General features: G+C 45.9%; 3 protein-coding genes across 6 annotated transcripts in view; 2 read left to right on the top strand and 1 right to left on the bottom strand.

Moving 5' to 3' along the window:
• Positions 1-24,063, top strand: part of LOC139568136 (lipopolysaccharide-induced tumor necrosis factor-alpha factor homolog) — a 36,615-nt gene that overhangs the window by 1,014 nt on the left and 11,538 nt on the right. The window lies entirely within an intron of this gene.
• LOC139568139 (lipopolysaccharide-induced tumor necrosis factor-alpha factor homolog) lies at positions 6,792-10,417 on the top strand. Its single transcript, XM_071389875.1, has 5 exons — positions 6,792-6,886; positions 8,834-8,952; positions 9,239-9,367; positions 9,747-9,897; positions 10,072-10,417. The coding sequence occupies exons 1-5, from the start codon at positions 6,834-6,836 to the stop codon at positions 10,169-10,171; spliced, it is 552 nt and encodes a 183-aa protein (XP_071245976.1). The 5' UTR covers positions 6,792-6,833; the 3' UTR covers positions 10,172-10,417.
• LOC139568135 (histidine-rich protein PFHRP-II-like) lies at positions 11,307-17,475 on the bottom strand. Of its 4 annotated transcripts, none has more exons than XM_071389868.1 (3): positions 17,338-17,475; positions 13,603-13,664; positions 11,307-13,355 (listed from the first exon to the last, which is right to left on the bottom strand). In XM_071389868.1, exons 2-3 carry the CDS (start codon positions 13,624-13,626, stop codon positions 12,342-12,344), a joined length of 1,038 nt encoding a protein of 345 aa, XP_071245969.1. In that variant the 5' UTR covers positions 13,627-13,664; positions 17,338-17,475; the 3' UTR covers positions 11,307-12,341. The 4 variants fall into 4 exon arrangements, with proteins under 4 accessions (XP_071245969.1, XP_071245968.1, XP_071245970.1 ...); XM_071389867.1 differs by lacking the exon at positions 17,338-17,475 and adding an exon at positions 14,484-16,789; XM_071389869.1 differs by lacking the exon at positions 17,338-17,475 and adding an exon at positions 14,188-14,477.

Below are 24,063 nucleotides of genomic sequence, written 5' to 3'. Positions count from 1 at the left end.
CACAGACAGCGCTGTTAGATGTGTACACACAGACAGCACTGTTAGATGTGTACACACAGACAGAGCTGTTAGATGTGTACACACAGACAGAGCTGTTAGATGTGTACACACAGACAGCGCTGTTAGATGTGTACACACAGACAGCGCTGTTAGATGTGTACACACAGACAGAGGTGTTAGATGTGTACACACAGACAGCGCTGTTAGATGTGTACACACAGACAGCGCTGTTAGATGTGTACACACAGACAGCGCTGTTAGATGTGTACACACAGACAGCGCTGTTAGATGTGTACACACAGACAGAGGTGTTAGATGTGTACACACAGACAGAGCTGTTAGATGTGTACACACAGACAGCGCTGTTAGATGTGTTCACACAGACAGCGCTGTTAGATGTGTACACACAGACAGCGCTGTTAGATGTGTTCACACAGACAGCACTGTTAGATGTGTACACACAGACAGCGCTGTTAGATGTGTACACACAGACAGCGCTGTTAGATGTGTACACACAGACAGCGCTGTTAGATGTGTTCACACAGACAGCGCTGTTAGATGTGTACACACAGACAGCGCTGTTAGATGTGTACACACAGACAGCGCTGTTAGATGTGTACACACAGACAGAGGTGTTAGATGTGTACACACAGACAGAGGTGTTAGATGTGTACACACAGACAGCGCTGTTAGATGTGTACACACAGACAGAGGTGTTAGATGTGTACACACAGACAGCGCTGTTAGATGTGTACACACAGACAGAGGTGTTAGATGTGTACACACAGACAGCGCTGTTAGATGTGTACACACAGACAGCGCTGTTAGATGTGTACACACAGACAGCGCTGTTAGATGTGTACACACAGACAGCGCTGTTAGATGTGTACACACAGACAGAGCTGTTAGATGTGTACACACAGACAGAGGTGTTAGATGTGTACACACAGACAGCGCTGTTAGATGTGTACACACAGACAGCGCTGTTAGATGTGTACACACAGACAGCGCTGTTAGATGTGTACACACAGACAGCGCTGTTAGATGTGTACACACAGACAGCGCTGTTAGATGTGTACACACAGACAGCGCTGTTAGATGTGTACACACAGACAGCGCTGTTAGATGTGTACACACAGACAGCGCTGTTAGATGTGTACACACAGACAGCGCTGTTAGATGTGTACACACAGACAGCGCTGTTAGATGTGTACACACAGACAGCGCTGTTAGATGTGTACACACAGACAGCGCTGTTAGATGTGTACACACAGACAGAGCTGTTAGATGTGTACACACAGACAGCGCTGTTAGATGTGTACACACAGACAGCGCTGTTAGATGTGTACACACAGACAGCGCTGTTAGATGTGTACACACAGACAGCGCTGTTAGATGTCTACACACAGACAGCGCTGTTAGATGTGTACACACAGACAGAGGTGTTAGATGTGTACACACAGACAGAGCTGTTAGATGTGTACACACAGACAGAGCTGTTAGATGTGTACACACAGACAGAGCTGTTAGATGTGTACACACAGACAAGGGCAAACTGTACTTACATTTACATTTAAGTCATTTAGCAGACGCTCTTATCCAGAGCGACTTACAAATTGGTGCATTCACCTTATGATATCCAGTGGAACAACCACTTTACAATAGTGCATCTAACTCTTTTAAGGGGGGGGGGTTAGAAGGATTACTTTATCCTATCCTAGGTATTCCTTAAAGAGGTGGGGTTTCAGGTGTCTCCGGAAGGTGGTGATTGACTCCGCTGACCTGGCGTCGTGAGGGAGTTTGTTCCACCATTGGGGTGCCAGAGCAGCGAACAGTTTTGACTGGGCTGAGCGGGAACTGTACTTCCTCAGAGGTAGGGAGGCGAGCAGGCCAGAGGTGGATGAACGCAGTGCCCTTGTTTGGGTGTAGGGCCTGATCAGAGCCTGAAGGTACGGAGGTGCCGTTCCCCTCACAGCTCCGTAGGCAAGCACCATGGTCTTGTAGCGGATGCGAGCTTCAACTGGAAGCCAGTGGAGAGAGCGGAGGAGCGGGGTGACGTGAGAGAACTTGGGAAGGTTGAACACCAGACGGGCTGCGGAGTTCTGGATGAGTTGTAGGGGTTTAATGGCACAGGCAGGGAGCCCAGCCAACAGCGAGTTGCAGTAATCCAGACGGGAGATGACAAGTGCCTGGATTAGGACCTGCGCCGCTTCCTGTGTGAGGCAGGGTCGTACTCTGCGAATGTTGTAGAGCATGAACCTACAGGAACGGGTCACCGCCTTGATGTGAGTTGAGAACGACAGGGTGTTGTCCAGGATCACGCCAAGGTTCTTAGCACTCTGGGAGGAGGACACAATGGAGTTGTCAACCGTGATGGCGAGATCATGGAACGGGCAGTCCTTCCCCGGGAGGAAGAGCAGCTCCGTCTTGCCGAGGTTCAGCTTGAGGTGGTGATCCGTCATCCACACTGATATGTCTGCCAGACATGCAGAGATGCGATTCGCCACCTGGTTATCAGAGGGGGGAAAGGAGAAGATTAATTGTGTGTCGTCTGCATAGCAATGATAGGAGAGACCATGTGAGGATATGACAGAGCCAAGTGACTTGGTGTATAGCGAGAATAGGAGAGGGCCTAGAACAGAGCCCTGGGGGACACCAGTGGTGAGAGCACGTGGTGCGGAGACAGATTCTCGCCACGCCACCTGGTAGGAGCGACCTGTCAGGTAGGACGCAATCCAAGCGTGGGCCGCGCCGGAGATGCCCAACTCGGAGAGGGTGGAGAGGAGGATCTGATGGTTCACAGTATCAAAGGCAGCCGATGGGTCTAGAAGGATGAGAGCAGAGGAGAGAGAGTTAGCTTTAGCAGTGCGGAGCGCCTCCGTGACACAGAGAAGGGCAGTCTCAGTTGAATGACTAGTCTTGAAACCTGACTGATTTGTATCAAGAAGGTAATTCTGAGAGAGATAGCAGGAGAGCTGGCCAAGGACGGCACGTTCAAGAGTTTTGGAGAGAAAAGAAAGAAGGGATACTGGTCTGTAGTTGTTGACATCAGAGGGATCGAGTGTAGGTTTTTTCAGAAGGGGTGCAACTCTCGCTCTCTTGAAGACGGAAGGGACGTAGCCAGCGGTCAAGGATGAGTTGATGAGCGAGGTGAGGTAAGGGAGAAGGTCTCCGGAAATGGTCTGGAGAAGAGAGGAGGGGATAGGGTCAAGCGGGCAGGTTGTTGGGCGGCCGGCCGTCACAAGACGCGAGATTTCATCTGGAGAGAGAGGGGAGAAAGAGGTCAAAGCACAGGGTAGGGCAGTGTGAGCAGAACCAGCGGTGTCGTTTGACTTAGCAAACGAGGATCGGATGTCGTCGACCTTCTTTTCAAAATGGTTGACGAAGTCATCTGCAGAGAGGGAGGAGGGGGGGGAGGGGGAGGAGGATTCAGGAGGGAGGAGAAGGTGGCAAAGAGCTTCCTAGGGTTAGAGGCAGATGCTTGGAATTTAGAGTGGTAGAAAGTGGCTTTAGCAGCAGAGACAGAAGAGGAGAATGTAGAGAGGAGGGAGTGAAAGGATGCCAGGTCCGCAGGGAGGCGAGTTTTCCTCCATTTCCGCTTGGCTGCCCGGAGCCCTGTTCTGTGAGCTCGCAATGAGTCGTCGAGCCACGGAGCAGGAGGGGAGGACCGAGCCGGCCTGGAGGATAGGGGACATAGAGAGTCAAAGGATGCAGAAAGGGAGGAGAGGAGGGTTGAGGAGGCAGAATCAGGAGATAGGTTGGAGAAGGTTTGAGCAGAGGGAAGAGATGATAGGATGGAAGAGGAGAGAGTAGCGGGGGGGAGAGAGCGAAGGTTGGGACGGCGCGATACCATCCGAGTAGGGGCAGTGTGGGAAGTGTTGGATGAGAGCGAGAGGGAAAAGGATACAAGGTAGTGGTCGGAGACTTGGAGGGGAGTTGCAATGAGATTAGTGGAAGAACAGCATCTAGTAAAGATGAGGTCAAGCGTATTGCCTGCCTTGTGAGTAGGGGGGAAGGTGAGAGGGTGAGGTCAAAAGAGGAGAGGAGTGGAAAGAAGGAGGCAGAGAGGAATGAGTCAAAGGTAGACGTGGGGAGGTTAAAGTCACCCAGAACTGTGAGAGGTGAGCCATCCTCAGGAAAGGAACTTATCAAGGCGTCAAGCTCATTGATGAACTCTCTAAGGGAACCTGGAGGGCGATAAATGATAAGGATGTTAAGCTTGAAAGGGCTGGTAACTGTGACAGCATGGAATTCAAAGGAGGCGATAGACAGATGGGTCAGGGGAGAAGGAGAGAATGTCCACTTGGGAGAGATGAGGATCCCAGTGCCACCACCCCGCTGACCAGAAGCTCTCGGGGTGTGCGAGAACACGTGGGCAGACGAGGAGAGAGCAGTAGGAGTAGCAGTGTTATCTGTGGTAATCCATGTTTCCGTCAGTGCCAAGAAGTCGAGGGACTGGAGGGAAGCATAGGCTGAGATTAACTCTGCCTTGTTGGCCGCAGATCGGCAGTTCCAGAGGCTGCCGGAGACCTGGAACTCCACGTGGGTCGTGCGCGCTGGGACCACCAGGTTAGAGTGGCAGCGGCCACGCGGTGTGAAGCGTTTGTATGGTCTGTGCAGAGAGGAGAGAAGAGGGATAGACAGACACATAGTTGACAGGCTACAGAAGAGGCTACGCTAATGCAAAGGAGATTGGAATGACAAGTGGACTACACGTCTCGAATGTTCAGAAAGTTAAGCTTACGTTGCAAAAAATCTTATTGACTAAAATTATACGGTACTGCTGGCTGGTGAAGTAGGCTAGCTAGCAGTGGCTGCGTTGTTGACTTTGTTTGAAAGTGTAGCTGGCTAGGTAACCTCGATAACTGGCTAGGTAACCTCGATAATTACTCTAAACTACACAATTATCTTGGATACAAAGACAGCAAAGACAACTATGTAGCTAGCTAACACTACACTAATCAAGTCGTTCCGTTGTAATGTAATAGTTTCTACAGTGCTGCTACAGTGCTGCTATTCGGTAGAAGTTGGCTAGCTGGCTAGCTAGCAGTGTTGACTAGGTAGGAGAACGGCGGCGCGGCAGACGAAAATAGCTGGCTAGCTAACCTCGATAATTACTCTAAACTACACAATTAACTACACAACTACACAATTATCTTTGATACAAAGACGGCTATGTAGCTAGCTAAGAAAAAATTGCTAAGATCAAACAAATCAAACCGTTGTACTGTAATGAAATGAAATGAAATGTAATACTACCTGTGGAGCGAAGCGAAATGCGACTACTCGCTCCAACACATCAGTGAATTTGATAGCTAACCAAACCATGATATAATTTATGGGGAAATGTCCAGCTGTTTTGTGAGATGTTGGATTAAGGAAATGAAAATAAAGCCTTGCGTAAATGATTAACTGACTAGGATGTGTGAGTTTGGGTTTCTCCCCATTGTAAATGGGTATAGTAAAGGTCAGGTTTGGGGTCAATTCGAATTGAAGTCAGTTAGTTCAGGAAGTAATCTGAAAAAATCTATATTCAATGACTTCTCAATAAAAAAAATTAAAAGATGTTAAATGTTTTACATTTAAAAATAAAATCACTGTGTGTGTCTTTAATTCTAATTAACCCTGGTAAATATTGACAACCAGATTATAATATCCTCTGGGAAATGGCTAGAAGTGATGGTGAACTGGTGTGTGTGTTATGTGTTTAGTAGATATGGTGAATTGGCGTTTGTGAAAAACAGCAGGTCCAATTGCATAATTCTCTGCATTGTTGGAAAGGGCCTATAAGTGAGCATTTCACTGTTCTTTATGAAGCATGTGACAAATACAATTTGATTTGATTACCATAATGAACTTTCCCAACTTCACAGTACAGCCCCCCAACTCACTGTCTGTCTGTCTGTCTGTCTGTCTGTCTGTCTGTCTGTCTGTCTGTCTGTCTGTCTGTCTGTCTGTCTGTCTGTCTGTCTGTCTGTCTGTCTCTCTCTGTCTCTCTCTCTGTCTCTCTCTCTCTCTCTCTCTCTAATACGGTTTGACACTCATTAACACACAGACCTCTTTTGCATCATTTTATCTTGTCAATCACATTAGCAAGAAACACCTCATCTAAGAATTTAAACTTCCCTTGATGGCCCACCCAACTTTAACTGTCTTGATCAGTCTCTCTCTCTCTCTTTACTCTCTCTCACACACACCATACAGCGAGCGGGCAGTCTGTATCAGGCTCCATTGTGTAGTGTGCTTGGCAGCTGATTGTTGTTCTGTTTGGCATCCCTAATGGCCCCATGTTACCTTTTGTAGTGGACTACTGTTGACCAGGGCCCATATGGTAGAGTACTACTGTTGACCAGGGCCCATAGGGTAGAGTACTACTGTTGACCAGGGCCCATAGGGTAGAATACTACTGTTGACCAGGGCCCAAAGGGTAGAGTACTACTGTTGACCAGGGCCCATAGGGTAGAGGACTACTGTTGACCAGGGCCCATAGGGTAGAGTACTACTGTTGACCAGGGCCCATAGGCTGGGATACTACTGTTGACCAGGGCCCATAGGGTAGAATACTACTGTTGAGCAGGGCCCATAGGGTAGAGTACTACTGTTGACCAGGGCCCATAGGGTAGAGTACTACTGTTGACCAGGGCCCATAGGGTAGTGTTACAGATACAAGTATTCTGTGTGTATCCTGTGTGTATTTCTTTTCTCTCCTTCTCCCCTACTCACAGGTGACAATCATCATTCCCCAATCAGTCATCAATCAGTCGCTAATTGGAAGACACCTGCTCCTTTTCCCTTACCCAATCACAACCGCTCAATCTCTCTGTAAATGCCATATGTTTGTAGATATCTTGTGTGGTTTAGGATACATGTCACTTTGTCCCCACCTGTGAGTATTGTTTTTGGTTATGGTGTTTGAGTGTTTGTTTGATGGTGGGAAAAGGGGGTAACCAGACAGGTCACCCATGGGCATACATTACCCGTAGGTAAACTGTTAAATACACTAGTTAGAACTGGGCGGACCACCCCCTGTATTTTTGGTTAGTTAGCTGTTGTTGAAATAGGCTAGTCTAGCTTAGGGGTGTTTTTGGATTATTATTGGTTCTTTCCTTGGGTCCAAGTCAGCCCCTTTTCCTGCTCCCCCCCTACCGTGTGTTTAGAAATAAAACCTGAGTGTTTGACAGTAATTAAGTTGTCTGTGTTATTTCGTTCTCACCGTTACTTTGTCACTGTTACACTTTGCATGAGTTATGTTACGGGTCTCGTTACCATCCCCCCCCCTAGACTGTCGGGCCAAAGGGATTTGTAACAGGTAGAGTACTACTGTTGACCAATAGAGAAGGTGGGGGCAGAGACATGTGTTTTCTAAATGTGAAAACACAGCACCAGTCACACTACCTTCTAACTCGGTCTTGGTGCCTAATGTTTGACAGAGTTGTTAGATGTGTACACACAGAGTGGAAAACTGTACTCACACATCAGTGAATTTGATAGCTAACCAAACCATGATAGGGTAGAATACCCAGGGCCCATTATGTGGACATGTCCAGCTGTTCTGTGAGATGTTGGATTAAGGAAATGAAAATGAATCCTTGTGTAAATGTTTAACTGACTAGGGTGTGTGAGTTATGGTTCCTGCCCATGGTAAATGGGTATAGTAAAGGTCAGGTTTGGGGTCAATTTGAATTGAGGTCAGTCAGTTCAGGAAGTAATCTGAAATAATCTATATTCAATGACTTCTCAATAAATGGAAGAGGAGAAGCTACTTATTTAAAAAGTTGTAACATTTTGTATTTAAAATTCAAAACACTTCCTGAAATGGGTGTCTTTAATTTTATTATGCCCACTGTTGACCAGGGCCCATAGGGTAGTGTACTACTGTTGACCAGGGCCCATAGGGTAGTGTACTACTGTTGACCAGGGCCCATGGGGTAGTGTACTACTGTTGACCAGGGCCCATGGGGTAGTGTACTACTGTTGACCAGGGCCCATAGGGTAGTGTACTACTGTTGACCAGGGCCCATAGGGTAGTGTACTACTGTTGACCAGGGCCCATGGGGTAGTGTACTACTGTTGACCAGGGCCCATGGGGTAGTGTACTACTGTTGACCAGGGCCCATGGGGTAGTGTACTACTGTTGACCAGGGCCCATAGGACTCCGGTTATTAAAAGTAGTGAACGACAGTATATAGGGAATAGGCTGTTCCCTCTAATGTTTTCATCACTGAGCAAATTTCAGGTCTGCTGAGCGAAACCTTCAACATTCTGTTTAACTTCTGGTGCGTGTTTACTGTGAGCACTGAGGCTGTACCCACTTTAAATTAGTTTTAACCAGGGGCGCAACTTTCACTGGGGACATGTCCCCCCACATTCTGAAATCCCATGTTGAACCCCCAGTTTTATCATTGGAATGTGATACAAAACGAGGCTACGGTGTGCTTTAGGACCATGCGGACGCCTCCGAGCCGTCAGGTAGGTTGTTTGGAGTGTTTATCCGAGTGGATAAAAATAATACAACTATGTCCCCCCCACTTATAAAACCAAAGTTGCGCCCCTGGTTTTAACAGTGACATTGACTGCAGGAAAGGGCTGCCTCTGTATTTTGTATTGTCAATTGATGTGTCATTGTAGATTGACACTTAAACGTTTTCTAACTGACTCTAACTGTTGATCATTCACCAGTAACATAGACCAGGGTTGGGGTTATTCTGATAGATTTAGTGGGTGTGTGGCATTCATTAGTGGTGGTGTTGTTATAGGCTTGTACTACTCAGAGTCTACAGGCCAAGTCTTTGTCCCATGAAATGTCACCAAACTCTCTCTCTCTCTCTCTCAGTATGGAGAAGAGCCAGTATGGACCCCCGCAGGATGGTCTGCTCCCCCCGGCCTCCCAGCGGGCTACCAGGGAAGTGGAGGGGGAACAGCCTACCCCCCCTCAGCCTGGCTTCCAGGGTGGTAAGAGATCAGATCTACACTGATACTCTTAGGGACAGTTTAAGCTTACACTCTTAGAAAATAAGGTGCTATCTAGAACCTTCCTGGAACCTGAAAGGGTTCTTGGAACCTAAAAGCGTTATCTTGGAACCTAAAAGGGTGCTCCTATGGGGACAGTTGATGTGTGTGTCATGATAGCCATAGATGTCATGAACATCATTGTTAAGGGCTGGCCAACCACTCTGTATCCCTGGGTTTGTAATAAATGACAGTGTATTGATGTATTTATTTATCCCTTGTTTATCAGGTCCCCAACCCGGCATGTACCCACCACCTCCCCAACCCGGCATGTACCCACCGCCTCCCCAACCCGGCATGTACCCACCACCTCCCCAAGTCGGCACGGGCATGGCACAACCTACAAACGCCCCCAGTGGTGAGTCACACACACACTGAAGAAAACTCCTAACGGTGTGACCAAAACTACCTCAATCGGGTACCCCTACTCCTACCCCGTGAAAAGAGAACCAAGTTGTACACACACAAGGTATTGGCTGGACGTCCTGGCCATAGCAACACCCATCCTTAGCAACCCTTCTAATCCTCTACCCTCTGTGGGGGTGTGAAATATAGAACAAAGAACACCATTTTGGGGGGGCCTAATTGGTTCTATCCTGTTCTGTTATATTGTGTATTGTCCGGTTCTGCCCAGTTCTATCTGGATCTAACCAGTATTCTCTTCCCTCTGCAGTAACCCAGGTGGTGGTTCTGTCCAGTTCTATCTGGTTCTAACCAGTATTCTCCTCCCTCTGCAGTAACCCAGGTGGTGGTGATGCAGCAGCTGCTGCCTAGAGACGTACCCGGCCAGATGACGTGTCCCCACTGTCAGGTCCAGGTTCTGACAGAGACCACACACACCCCTGGACTGCGCACCTGGGTCATCTGTGGAGTCCTCGGCGTCTTAATGTAAGTTGGTACACGTGGCAAACATTCTTTTTTTTCTCTCTCTCATAAACACACATACACTGTAGAGATGGATACACACACTGAATCCCTTCTCTCACTCTACCCCACCTCCCTCTCTGTCTCTGTCTCTGTCTTTATCTCTCTCTCTCTGTCTCTCTGTCTCTCCTTCTCTAGGTGCTGGCCATGCTGTTTGATTCCGTTCTGTGTTGACTCCTGTAAGGACGTAGAACACCGCTGCCCCAACTGCAAGAGAGTGATCCACAAACACATGTGAACAGACCAAGATGAGACACCTGCCACAAAGTGATCCACATCCACAACTAGCCCCGGCCCACAGCCACTGCTGCCACAAAGTGATCCATTCCAATACACCATTACTCTACTCTACACTACTACACTACACCACTAGTCTACACCACTAGTCTACACTACACCACTAGTCTACACTACACCACTAGTCTACATCACAACTCTACACCACTAGTCTACTAGTCTACACTACACCACTAGTCTACACTACACCACTAGTTTACACTACACCACTAGTTTACACTACACCACTAGTCTACATCACAACTCTACACCACTAGTTTACACTACACCACTAGTCTACATCACAACTCTACACCACTAGTCTACTAGTCTACACTACACCACTAGTCTACACTATACCACTAGTCTACATCACAGCTCTACACCACTACTCTACACCACTAGTAGGTCAAGAACGCTTTTAGTACCTGAGTAATGGTGACTCATTTCCAACCATAACTCACACACACACACACACACACACACACATACACTTGTGAAGCAACGTGCTCCTCATGAAAATATAAATATCTGTGGTGAGAAGTCACAGTGTAAAGACAATAGTCTGTCTGTGGCTGAGATGACTACTGGAAGACCAGCTTAACATTGACTAGTGTCAGTGTGTAACAAGCTACGGTCACTTCTAGCAGACATTTTACACTGATTGTAATGTATGTTTTCTTTCATTCTGTATTTGTATTGACATTGGTATCGATTGGTTGTTGGGTTTTTTAAAGGCACAGTCCACAGTTGAAACAATAAAAAAGCTGAACCCCGCCTCTGTTTTTGTAAAAAGCTGTGGGATGGGCCTGGAGAAATGTAACTGCTCTCAAAGACAGAGCTATGCATGCAATGACTGACCATCCAACGTTATAGCTTTATCCATGTTTTGAGGCTATACAGTGTTTGTTTACATTTACAAACATTGGAGCAAAACCAGCTTATATTTTGGGTTCTGATGGGGTACAACAGTTGAACTAAGCAGTCATAAGTTATATTCTTCAAGATCCAAAAAAATAATGTATGAACTGTGGATTGCCCCTTTAATTGATTAACAATAATTGTTCTAATAAAGTTAATAACTTTTGAGACGATAGTGGCCCTTGTTTCCAGAAACACACACTTTAATATTTCTTTCTAAAATGTATTCATCTGAAAAAAGGCCTGTGTTAGGTGTGTTAACTGCCTTTTTTCCCAAACACCAATGGACCAATGCTAGTTAAGTAATGACTGTCTGGTCTGCATTATGTTCTAATAGTCTAACTGAAGATGACTCATCATGATACTGTTTGATGCTCTCTGTCTGCTCACCAAAAACCAAATTTTCCAACCCCAACAATTTGTTTATAGAGAACTAACAGCATAACCACTATGTCTAAATCCCCCACACACACCATACAGACACACACACACACACACACACACACACACACACGAACACACACACACCATACAGACACACACCATACAGACACACGAACACACACACCATACACACACGAATACAGACACACGAACACACACCATACACACACACACTATCTGTATTTCAATGTAAAGCATCTCTTTGATAATACTTCCTGTTGACCCAACCAAGTGACCTTTCACCTCTGATCATGCTGTACCCTCTATGTAGCCAGTTAAGATGCGGGAGGGGTTCACCGACACAGCTGATATAACCTACAGCAGGTATTCCCAAACAAAAATGTGATTCACATTTCAAAAACACGTTTTATATGTAAGATGGTTAAATAAATAGCAAATTTATTATATTATTTTGTGCCCTTGTCCTATAAGAGCTCTTTGTCAATTCCCATGAGCCAGGTTGTGACAAACTCACACTCATTCTTATGTTTAAGAAATGTATCATATGTGTGGCAGGCTTACAATGATGGCAAAAAACAACATTTGAGAGTGTGCTGACCCTGGTGCTAGAGGGGGTACAGCTGGAGGTTGAATGTTTGAAGGGGTACAGGACTATAAAAATTTGGGAACCACTGACCTAGAGGATTACGGGAGAAAGGGATGGAGTGAAGGAGACTTAGAGAAAATAAGTCAGAGACTTATTGAATAACTGCAGTTGACATAGCTAAGTAAATGGAAGAATACACTTATTGCAATGTGGATGGCTCTTAAAAGAGCCTTTGGTTGTGCATAGTGTAGTCTGGTGTTGCCAGGGAACAGCATCCTCTTTGAAGAAGTAGGAGGTGAAGGTCTCCTGCACAGATTGCCTCCTGTGCTGCGTTGTTGGCCCCCATCCTGGCAACATCCTGCAGAGCAGCAGACCTCTCCTCTGGCACATGGTGGAGAGCAGCAGACCTCTCCTCTGGCACATGGGGGAGGACAGCAGACCTCTCCTCTGGCACATGGTGGAGAGCTGCAGACCTCTCCTCTGGCACATGGTGGAGAGCAGCAGACCTCTCATCTGGCACATGGTGGAGAGCAGCAGACCTCTCCTCTGGCACATGGTGGAGAGCAGCAGACCTCTCCTCTGGCGCATGGTGGAGAGCAGCAGACCTCTCCTCTGGCACATAGTGGAGAGCAGCAGACCTCTCCTCTGGCACATGGTGGAGAGCAGCAGACCTCTCCTCTGGCACTTGGTGGAGAGCAGCAGTCCTCTCCTCTGGCACATTGTGGAGAGCTGCAGTCCTCTCCTCTGGCACATTGTGGAGAGCTGCAGGTCCCCTCCTCTCCTCTGGCACATGGTGGAGAGCAGCAGTCCTCTCCTCTGGCACATGGTGGAGAGCAGCAGTCCTCTCCTCTGGCACATGGTGGAGAGCAGCAGACCTCTCCTCTGGCACATGGTGGTGAGCAGCAGACCTCTCCTTTGGCACATGGTGGAGAGCAGCAGTCCTCTCCTCTGGCACATGGTGGAGAGCAGCAGACCTCTCCTCTGGCACATGGTGGAGAGCAGCAGTCCTCTCCTCTGGCACATGGTGGAGAGCTGCAGACCTCTCCTCTGGCACATGGTGGAGAGCTGCAGGTCGCCTCCTGTTCATCATCATGAAGTTATGCAGGACACAGGTAGCCTTCACAGATGCCTGAAATCCCCCACGAGACCAGGTGGCCCTGGTCACCCAACTGTGCAGTGCCCTACACAGTGACTGTAGGCAATCGTTTTGAAGAAATCTCAAGTTGCAAGGCATCTGTAGGAATATGGAAGATAATGTCATTAGACTTTTACGTCACCAGGTCATTGTGGATTACTAAAGTATAATATATCTTATGACAAACATGATAGCATTGGATAGATGCATGTGTAGCATGTGACAACAGCAGGATCATATCAAGGATAGCGTCACAAATGAATACATAAATAGCACTTGAAGCTTGATGATGACTTGATCATTTGAATCAGCTGGGTAGCACTAAGGCAAAAATAAAAATGTGCACCCCAGGAACAGGACTGGGAACCATTGCTCTTCATCTGCAGACAGGGTTTCACAGCTCTGTATCTGAGGACAGAAAACAGACTTCATTATACTAAAATTAGACCGCACTGAATATTATGTTACTATTATCTCCGTCCTCACTTCTTACTATGGAGTGGAACTACACAACAGTACCTGCCCAACCAGAATAGCCTACTCTACCTTCTTTGACCGTTGGAGCAGCTATCCTTTCACTCTCTTCCATGGCTGTTAGCTAGCTACCTACAAATGCATTTGGAGTTTGTTTTACAATTACATCATGATAGCCATTATGAAGTTAGGTAACTGGTGATATTTAATTCCGTTAGTCGTTGAGCGTTCTTAATGGACATTGTTAATGAAGTTGTAAGAGGTCTTATTTGTTTTTACTAACAAGCTAACAAGAAGTTGCATAGTAACAGCATCAACTAACGAATTGGAAGGATACCGTTCGTTTAGTTTCCTAAAATAAACTAATAGTATATACACTCATTTAATATGTAGTATACAGTATGTTATGGGTATTCGAACAGGGGTATAGTCTTTTTCCCAAAGTGTATTTATTTACTTGAATAGGTTCTCCCAGCATCAATGTGGACGATTGGAAACAGGGCAGCAACGTTCGTCACCAGAGCGGTTTAGAGCACACTACTATTTAACTGTCTTTAAACTATTTACCCATTTAATAACCAGATCGTCATACAAACTTACTATGTTGAATTATTGTTATAATATAAATGACGACGCGACACACAGCTTTTGTTTCTTATATCCCATATGTAGTGTTTTAGCTCTTATTACTTATTTATATAATAAGAAAGACTCTGAATACAAGAAATTGACAATTTCAAATTCCAACATGACCTTCTTGTAGTTGCTGCAAAACCTGATGTTGGCATTTCTGGGGTATCATGACTCTCATTCCCCACATCAAACATCCTTGGTACGTTGTAATTTCGTTTCTCCGCTGGAAATACAGAGTCAGCTCCTCTCTGCCTGTAGCTGGCCATCCTGACATGGTGTAGGTGAACACTTTTGACAAGGTCACATCTTTCCTTGTTCCCTGTTTGATAACTGTGCTTGTGACTGGTAGTGCCTCGAGCTGAGCGGTATGGAAAATGTCCACTGCATCCACACTCCTTTGTCTTTCTCTTGTACACGGCAGTCTGAATAATCCATCTGCATTTGTGTGTAGGGACGACGGCTTAAACTCAATGTCATTCATATGACTGGGAGGAACAAGGCGTATCGCTGTAACCTGGCATTCCCAGAATGCCTTTCTTTGGACCGAAAATGGAAAGCAACGGCTGGTGATCCGTAACCAGAGAAACGCTTGCCATATAGGTATGCGTGGAGTGTCTTGACGCCCCACACTAGCGCCAGTGCTTCTTTGTCGATTTGTGAGTAGTTTCTCTGCATCATTCAACGTTCGTGACGCAAATGCAACTGGCCTCTCTGACCCATCTTTCAGTGTGTGTGAAAGGACGGCCCCGCAGCAATAAGGGGACGCATCACAAGCCAACTTCACTGGCAGTTCAGGGTCGTAATGCATCAGGACCTGATCAGATGTGATGAGCCGTTTTGCCTCAAGAAATGCAGTTTCACACTGTTCTGTCCACCGCCATGTCCTATTCTTTTCCAGGAGCTGATTTAGAGGCTGGAGTACTGCTGAAAGGTTTGGGAGGAATCTTCTGTAGTAATTGATCAGTCCAGTGAAAGATCTCACTTCTGTGATATTTTGTGGTCGTGGTGCCTGTACCACTGCCTCGATTTTGTCCTGTGTTTTGTGCAATCCATTGCGGTCGATTTCATGTCCACAGAAGACAATCTTGTCTTTGAAGAACTCACACTTCTGTAAGTTTGCCTGTAGACACCATACTCTTTCAGTCTTTTCAGGACCTCTTCCAGGTTAGCCAGGTGCTCTTTGTCGGTGCGTCCTGTTATGATCATGTCATCCAGGATACACTGGGTTCCTGGGATTCCTTGCAAAATCTGGTCAATAGTTCGTTGCCAAATGGATGGGGCCGATGCAATGCCAAAAACCAGGCGGTTATACCTGTATAGACCTTTGTGTGTGTTCATTGTCAGGTACTGTTTGGAGCTCTCTTCAACCGGTAGCTACAGGTAAGCCTGTTTCAGATCGATTTTACTGAAGTGTTTCCCACCAGCTAGTGCAGCAAAGATGTCATCCAGACGTGGCAGGGGGTATTGGTCCACATGCAACCTTGAAGTCCCCACACATTCTAACAGACCCGTCTTTCTTCACAATAGGATCTATGGGTGTGGCCCATTCGCTTCTGTCCACTTTCGTCAGGACCCTGTATCCTGCAAGCGATCGATTTTCGCTTCCACCTTTGGTCTCAGGGAGTATGGAACAGATCTGGCTTTGCAGAATTTTGGGGTTGCGTCATCTCTCAGTACAAGTTTAGCTGTGAAGCCTTTTACTGTTCCCATCTGACCACTGAACACTGTGTTGTATTTCTTCCACAAGTGTTCCAGTGTTTGGTCGGTGCCTTTCTCTTTGGACTGGAACGTGTGGAGCATTTTCAAGTCACACCAGTTCAGCTTCATTTTTGAAAGCCATTCCCTGCCAAATAATGGTGGGCCAGTTCCAGGCACCACATACAGCTGTAACTGCTGTGTTTGCCCCCCATACCGCACTCTGACCTGCAACGCCCCCATTGGGCTCAATCGCTCTCCTGAGTAGGTCTTCAGCAACACATTTGTGTTCTTCAGCATGATAGCCTTGAAGTGCTCATTGTAGACAGTAGTGGAAATTATAGACACTGCAGATCCTGTGTCCAGCTCCATTTTGAGGGGTTTGCCTTCGATATCTGGTGTCACCCATATTATGCTACTGCTGGGAGAAGTCACTGTGTTTAACTCCATTGTACCAATTCATCGTCCATTGTACCAATTCATCTGAATCACTGCCACTGTTCTCTGCTAGTGCATTCACAGACCCTTTAATTATCTCAGTTTTCCTGTTGTGACTGAACTTTGCTCTGCGTGCTCTTTGAATGTGCCCCCTTCTACTGCATTTGTGACAAATTTCGTCTTTGAAACGGCAGTCCTCTGCTCTGTGACCATCTCCGTCACACCTGTTGCATTTTTCGGCCACACGTGGGCGCTGTCGTCTGCGTGAAAACTTGTGCAGGGAAGTTTGTGATAGGTCAGTATTTCTTTTACTTTGCAACTCAAATGCATCTTTAGTCGCGATTTCCATAGTCACAGCAATTTCAACAGCCTTTGCAAACGTGAGATCTGATTCTGTGAGGAAACGTTTTTACACGTTTTTGAATGTGTTCATGTTTCAGTCCACAAACAAATCTATCCCTTAATGTGTCATTTAGGTTCTCTCCAAACTGGCAATGTTCAGACAGTTTCTTCAACTCTGCTACAAATGTACTAACACCCTCCCCTCATTCTGATCTCTCTTGTGGAAACGAAAACGTTCCGCGATGAGGAGTGGTTTAGGTGATTTTGCAATATCTCCACAATATCTGTGAATGTTTTATTTGAGGGCTTCAGAGGGGCAGTCAGATCTCTTAGCAAACTGTACGTATTTGGGGCAATTCAACTCAACAACGCTGGTACTCTCTTGTTGTCAGCAATGTCGTTTGCAATGAAGTACTGTTCCAGTCGTTCAATGTAAGTTGCCCAGTTTTTTTGCGTGTCATCAAACATCTATTTTCCCGATGCTAGCCATTCTCTTTACCTCCGGCTCCACGGGTCTTTGACCTGCCGCCTCGTTCTCGCTCTCCCCTCGTCGTCACTGCTTGCTAGCTGTTGTGCTACAGGGTCAACATCTTCCTCTCTTACAGGGTCATAATCTTCCTCTCTTCCAGGGTCAACATCTTCCTCTCTTCCTACGAGATCCATCTGCATTCGTGATGCACACTGCAGGTAATCATCCTCGTCGCCATTGTAGTGTCTTAGCTCTTATGACTTATTTATATAATAAAAAAGACTCTGAATACAAGAAATTGAACTGGAGCTTCACATTTACTAAAACGAGTTAGTACCAGTTTCGTGAACGCTTCATAGTTTACGTGGTAACAGTCATTGGTATAATTTAACCATTATCATTCTCAAGTAAATAGTCACGGTTCAAAGTAATGTCTTGTTTACGTCTATTTCTCAGCAGTGATGGATGCCGCGGTGTTCTGATAAAGGAGGTCCGACCTGAATCCCAGGGTTAAAATACGTTTCCGGAAGGGCGTTGGGAAATGCCCACTCTCTGTTCAACCCAGTGGAACTCTTTTTCCCTTTGAGGAGTTTACAATAGCGAAGTACAGTTATACATTGATATTGTGTACTGTTATTGTTAAAATAATGCTTGTATTTAACGTTATCATTATTGTAGAAATGTAAAAATGGATGGTTTGCAGACTTGCCTTGGAGCTGGCCACTCCCCTTATAGTCTCCGTGGAACGTCCCACCAGTGAGTTGATTTTTGGTTTATGTACGTTCTGTTCCTGCACGTTATAGCTTAGTTATTTTTAACGTTAATACTTTATAGGACAGTCCGTTTTTCAAGTCATTTAGCTCTTGCTATATTTTAAAGCACTTTGGTTTATTTCCTTGTCATAATTTGTATCATCCAAGTTTTGATAAATAAAAACCCTTATTGTTTAATTGTGACGCTCACTTGATTTGATTGACAGCCTGACTCAGCGTTCTCTTCAACAGAGCCTGGATGCTCCTGATCACCTCCACCTCCTGTGGTACACAAACACAACCATCACGTTATTTTCAGATTGGTTTCTAGTGAAGTAACGTCTAGGCAACATTTAGTAATGATACAAGTATTTAGGTGAACTAGAGCAAAGACAAATCAATATTTTTTTGTATCGTCAGCAGCTCCTCTTCTACGCGGTCGCTGTTACCGACCGACAGGTTAGGTTATCCGTGGCGATGGCGAACGGGGTCTCGGTGGCGTCCAGCGCCTTCAACAGCCTCCTCTTCTGCCCCAGGAGGAGGTCTGTCTCGGCCACCAGCTGTTTCATGTGCCGCTGCAGCTCTGACTTCCAGAAGTGGATATGCTGCAGTCTCTCGCCCAGGTGCCGCGTCCCCTCAGCTTGGGTGTGCAGAGTCCCGGACTCGGACTCCTTATACAGTGTTTTGGACTCATGGCGAATCCTCTCTGCGTTGTTTCAGTCTGTAACCACCTGGTGAAGGGTAGAGAAATGCTTGAAGTTCCATTCCTCCGGGATGCCATTACTCTGAACGGTACCCCGCTGTAGCCAAGCCAGGGGAGGGATACAAGTGTATGTGGGCGGGAGGCCACTCTAAAAGTGTGCAATGCCACAGATGTCTCAAGTTTTGAGGGAGCATGCAATTGGCACGCTGACTGCAGGAATGTTCACCAGAGCTGTTGCCAGATAATGTAATGTTAATTTCTCTACCATAAGCCGCCTCCAACGTTGTTTTAGAGAATATGGCAGAATGTTGAATAACCACGCCAGCCCAGGACCTCCACATCCGTGTTCTTCACCTGCGGGATCGTCTGAGACCAGCCACCCAGACAGCTGATGAAACTGAGGACTATTTCTGTCTCTAATAAAGCCCTTTTGTGGGGAAACAAATGATTCTGATTGGTTGGGCCTGGCTCCCAAGTGGGTGGGCCTATGCTCTTCCATGCCCATCTATGGCTGCGCCCCTGCCCAGTCATATGAAATCCATAGATTAGAGCCTAATACATTTATTTCAATTGACTGATTTACTGTAACTCAGTAAAACTGTTGAAATTGTTACATGTTACGTTTATATTTTTGTTCAGTATACATTCTCAGGTAACAACAAATGGTGGATGGATGAGCACACACACTTTTCTAAAATGTATTCACATGAAAAAAGGCCTGTGTTAGGTGTTCTAATGACCTTTTTTCCAAACACCAATGGACCAATGTTAGTTAAGTAATATCTAGTCTGCAGTACGTTCTAATAGTCTAACTGAAGATGACTCATCTCACCAACAAACTTATTTTCCAACCACAACGTTGTTTTTCGAGAACTATAAACACATTCATTCACCACAGCCACAATTTCCCCTCAAAACACACACACACACACACACACACACACACACACACACACACACACACACACACACACACACACACACACACACACACACACACACACACACACACACACACACACACACACACACACACACACACACACACACACACACACACACTAACACTGGAACTAGTGATTGACCAACAGGTGTAGTTATTTTCCATCAGGCTTGTGTTCACTATTCAGCCACTTCAGATAACGTTGTTACCTCATCTGCCTCACACCTTCCTCATTCCTCCCTTCTGTGTGTGCTCTCGTTCTCACTCTCTTTCCTACCTGGTTCACTTTCTCACGGTCTCTCGAGGGAGTAGCAGCTCTGATCTTTAGCTCCACACAGTCCACAGTACCTCGTCTCCTCCAGGACTCCAGTCCACAGTACCTCGTCTCTTCCAGGGCTCCAGTCCACAGTACCTCGTCTCCTCCAGGACTCCAGTCCACAGTACCTCGTCTCCTCCAGGGCTCCAGTCCACAGTACCTCGTCTCCTCCAGGACTCCAAAAAGGTAAGGGGCTGTCTCTCTGCTCGTGGCTGGGAAAGAGTGCTCTGAGTTGAGGGGTTTCAGAGTGCTTCTTTGCAGGATGTAATAAAATATGAAAGAGTTGTGTGTAGGACTAGGAATATCTGTGTTTGTTTTGTGTGTGTTGCTACGTGAGAAGGAAAAGACTTAGAAGCGGGGTGTTTTTTAAATCGGTTTAGAGAAAACAGCACCAGTCACCCTACCTTCTTCTAACTCTGTCTTGGTGCCTAATGATAGATGTGTACACACAGACAGCGCTGTTAGATGTGTACACACAGACAGAGCTGTTAGATGTGTACACACAGACAGAGCTGTTAGATGTGTACACACAGACAGCGCTGTTAGATGTGTACACACAGACAGAGCTGTTAGATGTGTACACACAGACAGAGCTGTTAGATGTGTACACACAGACAGAGCTGTTAGATGTGTACACACAGACAGCGCTGTTAGATGTGTACACACAGACAGAGCTGTTAGATGTGTACACACAGACAGAGCTGTTAGATGTGTACACACAGACAGCGCTGTTAGATGTGTACACACAGACAGAGCTGTTAGATGTGTACACACAGACAGAGCTGTTAGATGTGTACACACAGACAGCGCTGTTAGATGTGTACACACAGACAGAGCTGTTAGATGTGTACACACAGACAGCTCTGTTAGATGTGTACACACAGACAGCGCTGTTAGATGTGTACACACAGACAGCGCTGTTAGATGTGTACACACAGACAGCACTGTTAGATGTGTACACACAGACAGAGCTGTTAGATGTATACACACAGACAGAGCTGTTAGATGTATACACACAGACAGAGCTATTAGATGTGTACACACAGACAGAGCTGTTAGATGTGTACACACAGACAGAGCTGTTAGATGTGTACACACAGACAGAGCTGTTAGATGTGTACACACAGACAGCGCTGTTAGATGTGTACACACAGACAGAGCTGTTAGATGTGTACACACAGACAGCGCCAGGGCCCATGGGGTAGAGTACTACTGTTGACCAGGGCCCATAGGGTAGTATACTACTGTTGACCAGGGCCCAAAGGGTAGTGTACTACTGTTGACCAGGGCCCATAGGGTAGAGTACTACTGTTGACCAGGGCCCATAGGGTAGTGTACTACTGTTGACCAGGGCCCATAGGGTAGTGTACTACTGTTGACCAGGGCCCATAGGGTAGAATACTACTGTTGACCAGGGCCCATAGGGTAGAATACTACTGTTGACCAGGGCCCATAGGGTAGAATACTACTGTTGACCAGGACCCATGGGGTAGTGTACTACTGTTGACCAGGGCCCATAGGGTAGAGCACTACTGTTGACCAGGGCCCATAGGGTAGAATACTACTGTTGACCAGGGCCCATAGGGTAGAGTACTACTGTTGACCAGGGCCCATAGGGTAGAATACTACTGTTGACCAGGGCCCATAGGGTAGTGTACTACTGTTGACCAGGGCCCATGGGGTAGAATACTACTGTTGACCAGGGCCCATAGGGTAGTGTACTACTGTTGACCAGGGCCCATAGGGTAGTGTACTACTGTTGACCAGGGCCCATAGGGTAGTGTACTACTGTTGACCAGGGCCCATACGGTAGTGTACTACTGTTGACCAGGGACCATACGGTAGTGTACCACTGTTGACCAGGGCCCATACGGTAGTGTACCACTGTTGACCAGGGCCCATACGGTAGTGTACTACGGTACTGCGGTGTGCTTTAGGACCATGCGGACGCCTCCGAGCGGCCAGGTAGGTTGTTTGGAGTGTTTATCCGAGTGGATAAAAATAATACAACTATGTCCCCCCCACTTATAAAACCAAAGTTGCGCCCCTGGTTTTAACAGTGATCAAGTAGACTACTATTTGGTCATAATGTAGACCTACCAGTTTGGTCTACCATCAAAAACAATGGAGAAAATGCATCCCATAACATTTTAACATGGAAATAGCTGTTCTATCATTCAGCCAACAGTAGCAGCCAATATGTGGTGTTCAATGTAGGCGTACATTCTATGAGAGGTTTGAAAAAATCATTCAGGGCTTGACATGAACCTGTTTATCCACTTGTCCTTCAGACAAGGAGGTGACTGAAAATGTTGTTGAGTCGTTTGATGCAAGAAACCATTTTATTCCCATACCATTATTACAGAGAATCTGACAAATACAACAAAATACAACACTGCCCCTTTAACACAAAAAAGCTCTTTAACTGACTCCCTTTTCAAAGATGTCTAGAAATGCACACGTGTTGTGTCTTGTAGGAAGCAACCACTCCCCCATTGCTGACTCAAACGTATCTATAACTGGGCTAATAACTCACTAACTAGCAGAGGATATGATCTCAAAACAGCTCATCTACTCACGACCGCAGATTCTGTAAAGAAAGTCACGTTCAACGTGAATGGCACATATATGGCAGTGGTTTATTTGCATTTAGGCCTACTGCAGCTCTGATTGGTTATGGCGCACCAGGCCTACTGCAGCTCTGATTGGTTATGGCGCCTACTGCAGCTCTGATTGGTTATGGCGCACCAGGCCTACTGCAGCTCTGATTGGTTATGGCGCCTACTGCAGCTCTGATTGGTTATGGCGCACCGGTCTGTTTAGATCAGAGTATGTGTCAATGCAATAGAATCCTACTCTGATGCGTTCTGCCTATGACAAGTCTCTTGAATCGATGGTTTTGTTTCGGTATGTTGCATTGAAAGTAGCTAATATTGCGTTGATTAGATCCCAATTCCCACAGTAGAGGGAAACGTTGATAGTGTTAACTAACGGGGGAAACTAGAAAGTCGAGAGGTTCAATCTCGTGCTACTCTGCGCGGGCTGATTTTTCTTCTGCGCAGCAGCAGCTCCCCGCAACACACACACACACATACTAAACAACTCAACCTCACTTCCTCATGATCCCGTGGAACAAAGTCCAACAGATAAGCCTCCGTTACAGCTTCATAACAACACCATCGTCAACTACATGATGCTGTATAACATTTACTCATAGGCTTATGTCCCAAGTTGTAGAAACATTTCAAGGATGATCGATGGAAACAGGATGCACCTGAGCTCAATTTAGAGTAAATTTCATAGCAAAGGGTCTGAATACTTATGTAAATAAGGTATTTCTGTTTTTTTGAAAATTGCAATCATTTTTAAGAACCTGTTTTTGCTTTGTCATTATGGGGTATTGTGATGTCATTATGTTGTATTGTGTGTAGATTTTGGAGGATTTTTACAAATTTAATCAATTTTAAAATAAGGCTGTAATTTCTAAATAAATGTAGAAAAAGTCAAGAGGTCTGAATACTTTCTGAATGCACTGTATGTATAGCGCAGTAGTATAATCTATGCATTTCCTTATAATACTTTGTTTTTAACGACTGACCTGGTTACTGTAAGTAAAGGTTATTGATGAGCCTGAGGTTAGAATGAATCATGAAGTTAGAATTTGTATTTATTTATTGAACCTAAATTGAACCAGGAAGTCCCATTGGGATCAGAAGACCTGTTTCCTAATGGAGAGCACGTAGATCAATTATGTTTAGATCATGTGATGTATTATAGCTGATTACAGATGACATACTGCACTGTGTATTATAGCTGATTACAGATGACATACTGCACTGTGTATTATAGCTGATTCCAGATGACATACTGCACTGTGTATTATAGCTGATTCCACATGACATACTGCACTGTGTATTATAGCTGATTCCACATGACATACTGCACTGTGTATTATAGCTGATTACAGATGACATACTGCACTGTGTATTATAGCTGATTCCACATGACATACTGCACTGTGTATTATAGCTGATTCCACATG

The sequence above is a fragment of the Salvelinus alpinus genome, chromosome 2, assembly GCF_045679555.1.
Source record: "Salvelinus alpinus chromosome 2, SLU_Salpinus.1, whole genome shotgun sequence".
Classification (NCBI taxonomy): Eukaryota; Metazoa; Chordata; class Actinopteri; order Salmoniformes; family Salmonidae; genus Salvelinus; species Salvelinus alpinus.
Note: the sequence above shows the minus strand (reverse complement) of the source record. Positions and strands in the feature narration are given on the sequence as shown.

Excerpts from the sequence above, each read along its gene's own strand:
- LOC139568139 (XM_071389875.1), top strand. The coding sequence starts at position 6,834 with ATGTTTGTAGATATCTTGTGTGGTTTAGGATACATGTCACTTTGTCCC. Across the intron at positions 8,953-9,238 it reads TCAGCCTGGCTTCCAGGGTG|GTCCCCAACCCGGCATGTAC; the intron begins GTAAGAGATCAG and ends CTTGTTTATCAG. Across the intron at positions 9,368-9,746 it reads ACCTACAAACGCCCCCAGTG|TAACCCAGGTGGTGGTGATG; the intron begins GTGAGTCACACA and ends CTCCCTCTGCAG.
- LOC139568135 (XM_071389868.1), bottom strand. The coding sequence starts at position 13,626 with ATGGTTCCCAGTCCTGTTCCTGGG. Across the intron at positions 13,356-13,602 it reads TTCCCAGTCCTGTTCCTGGG|ATGCCTTGCAACTTGAGATT; the intron begins GTGCACATTTTT and ends ATATTCCTACAG.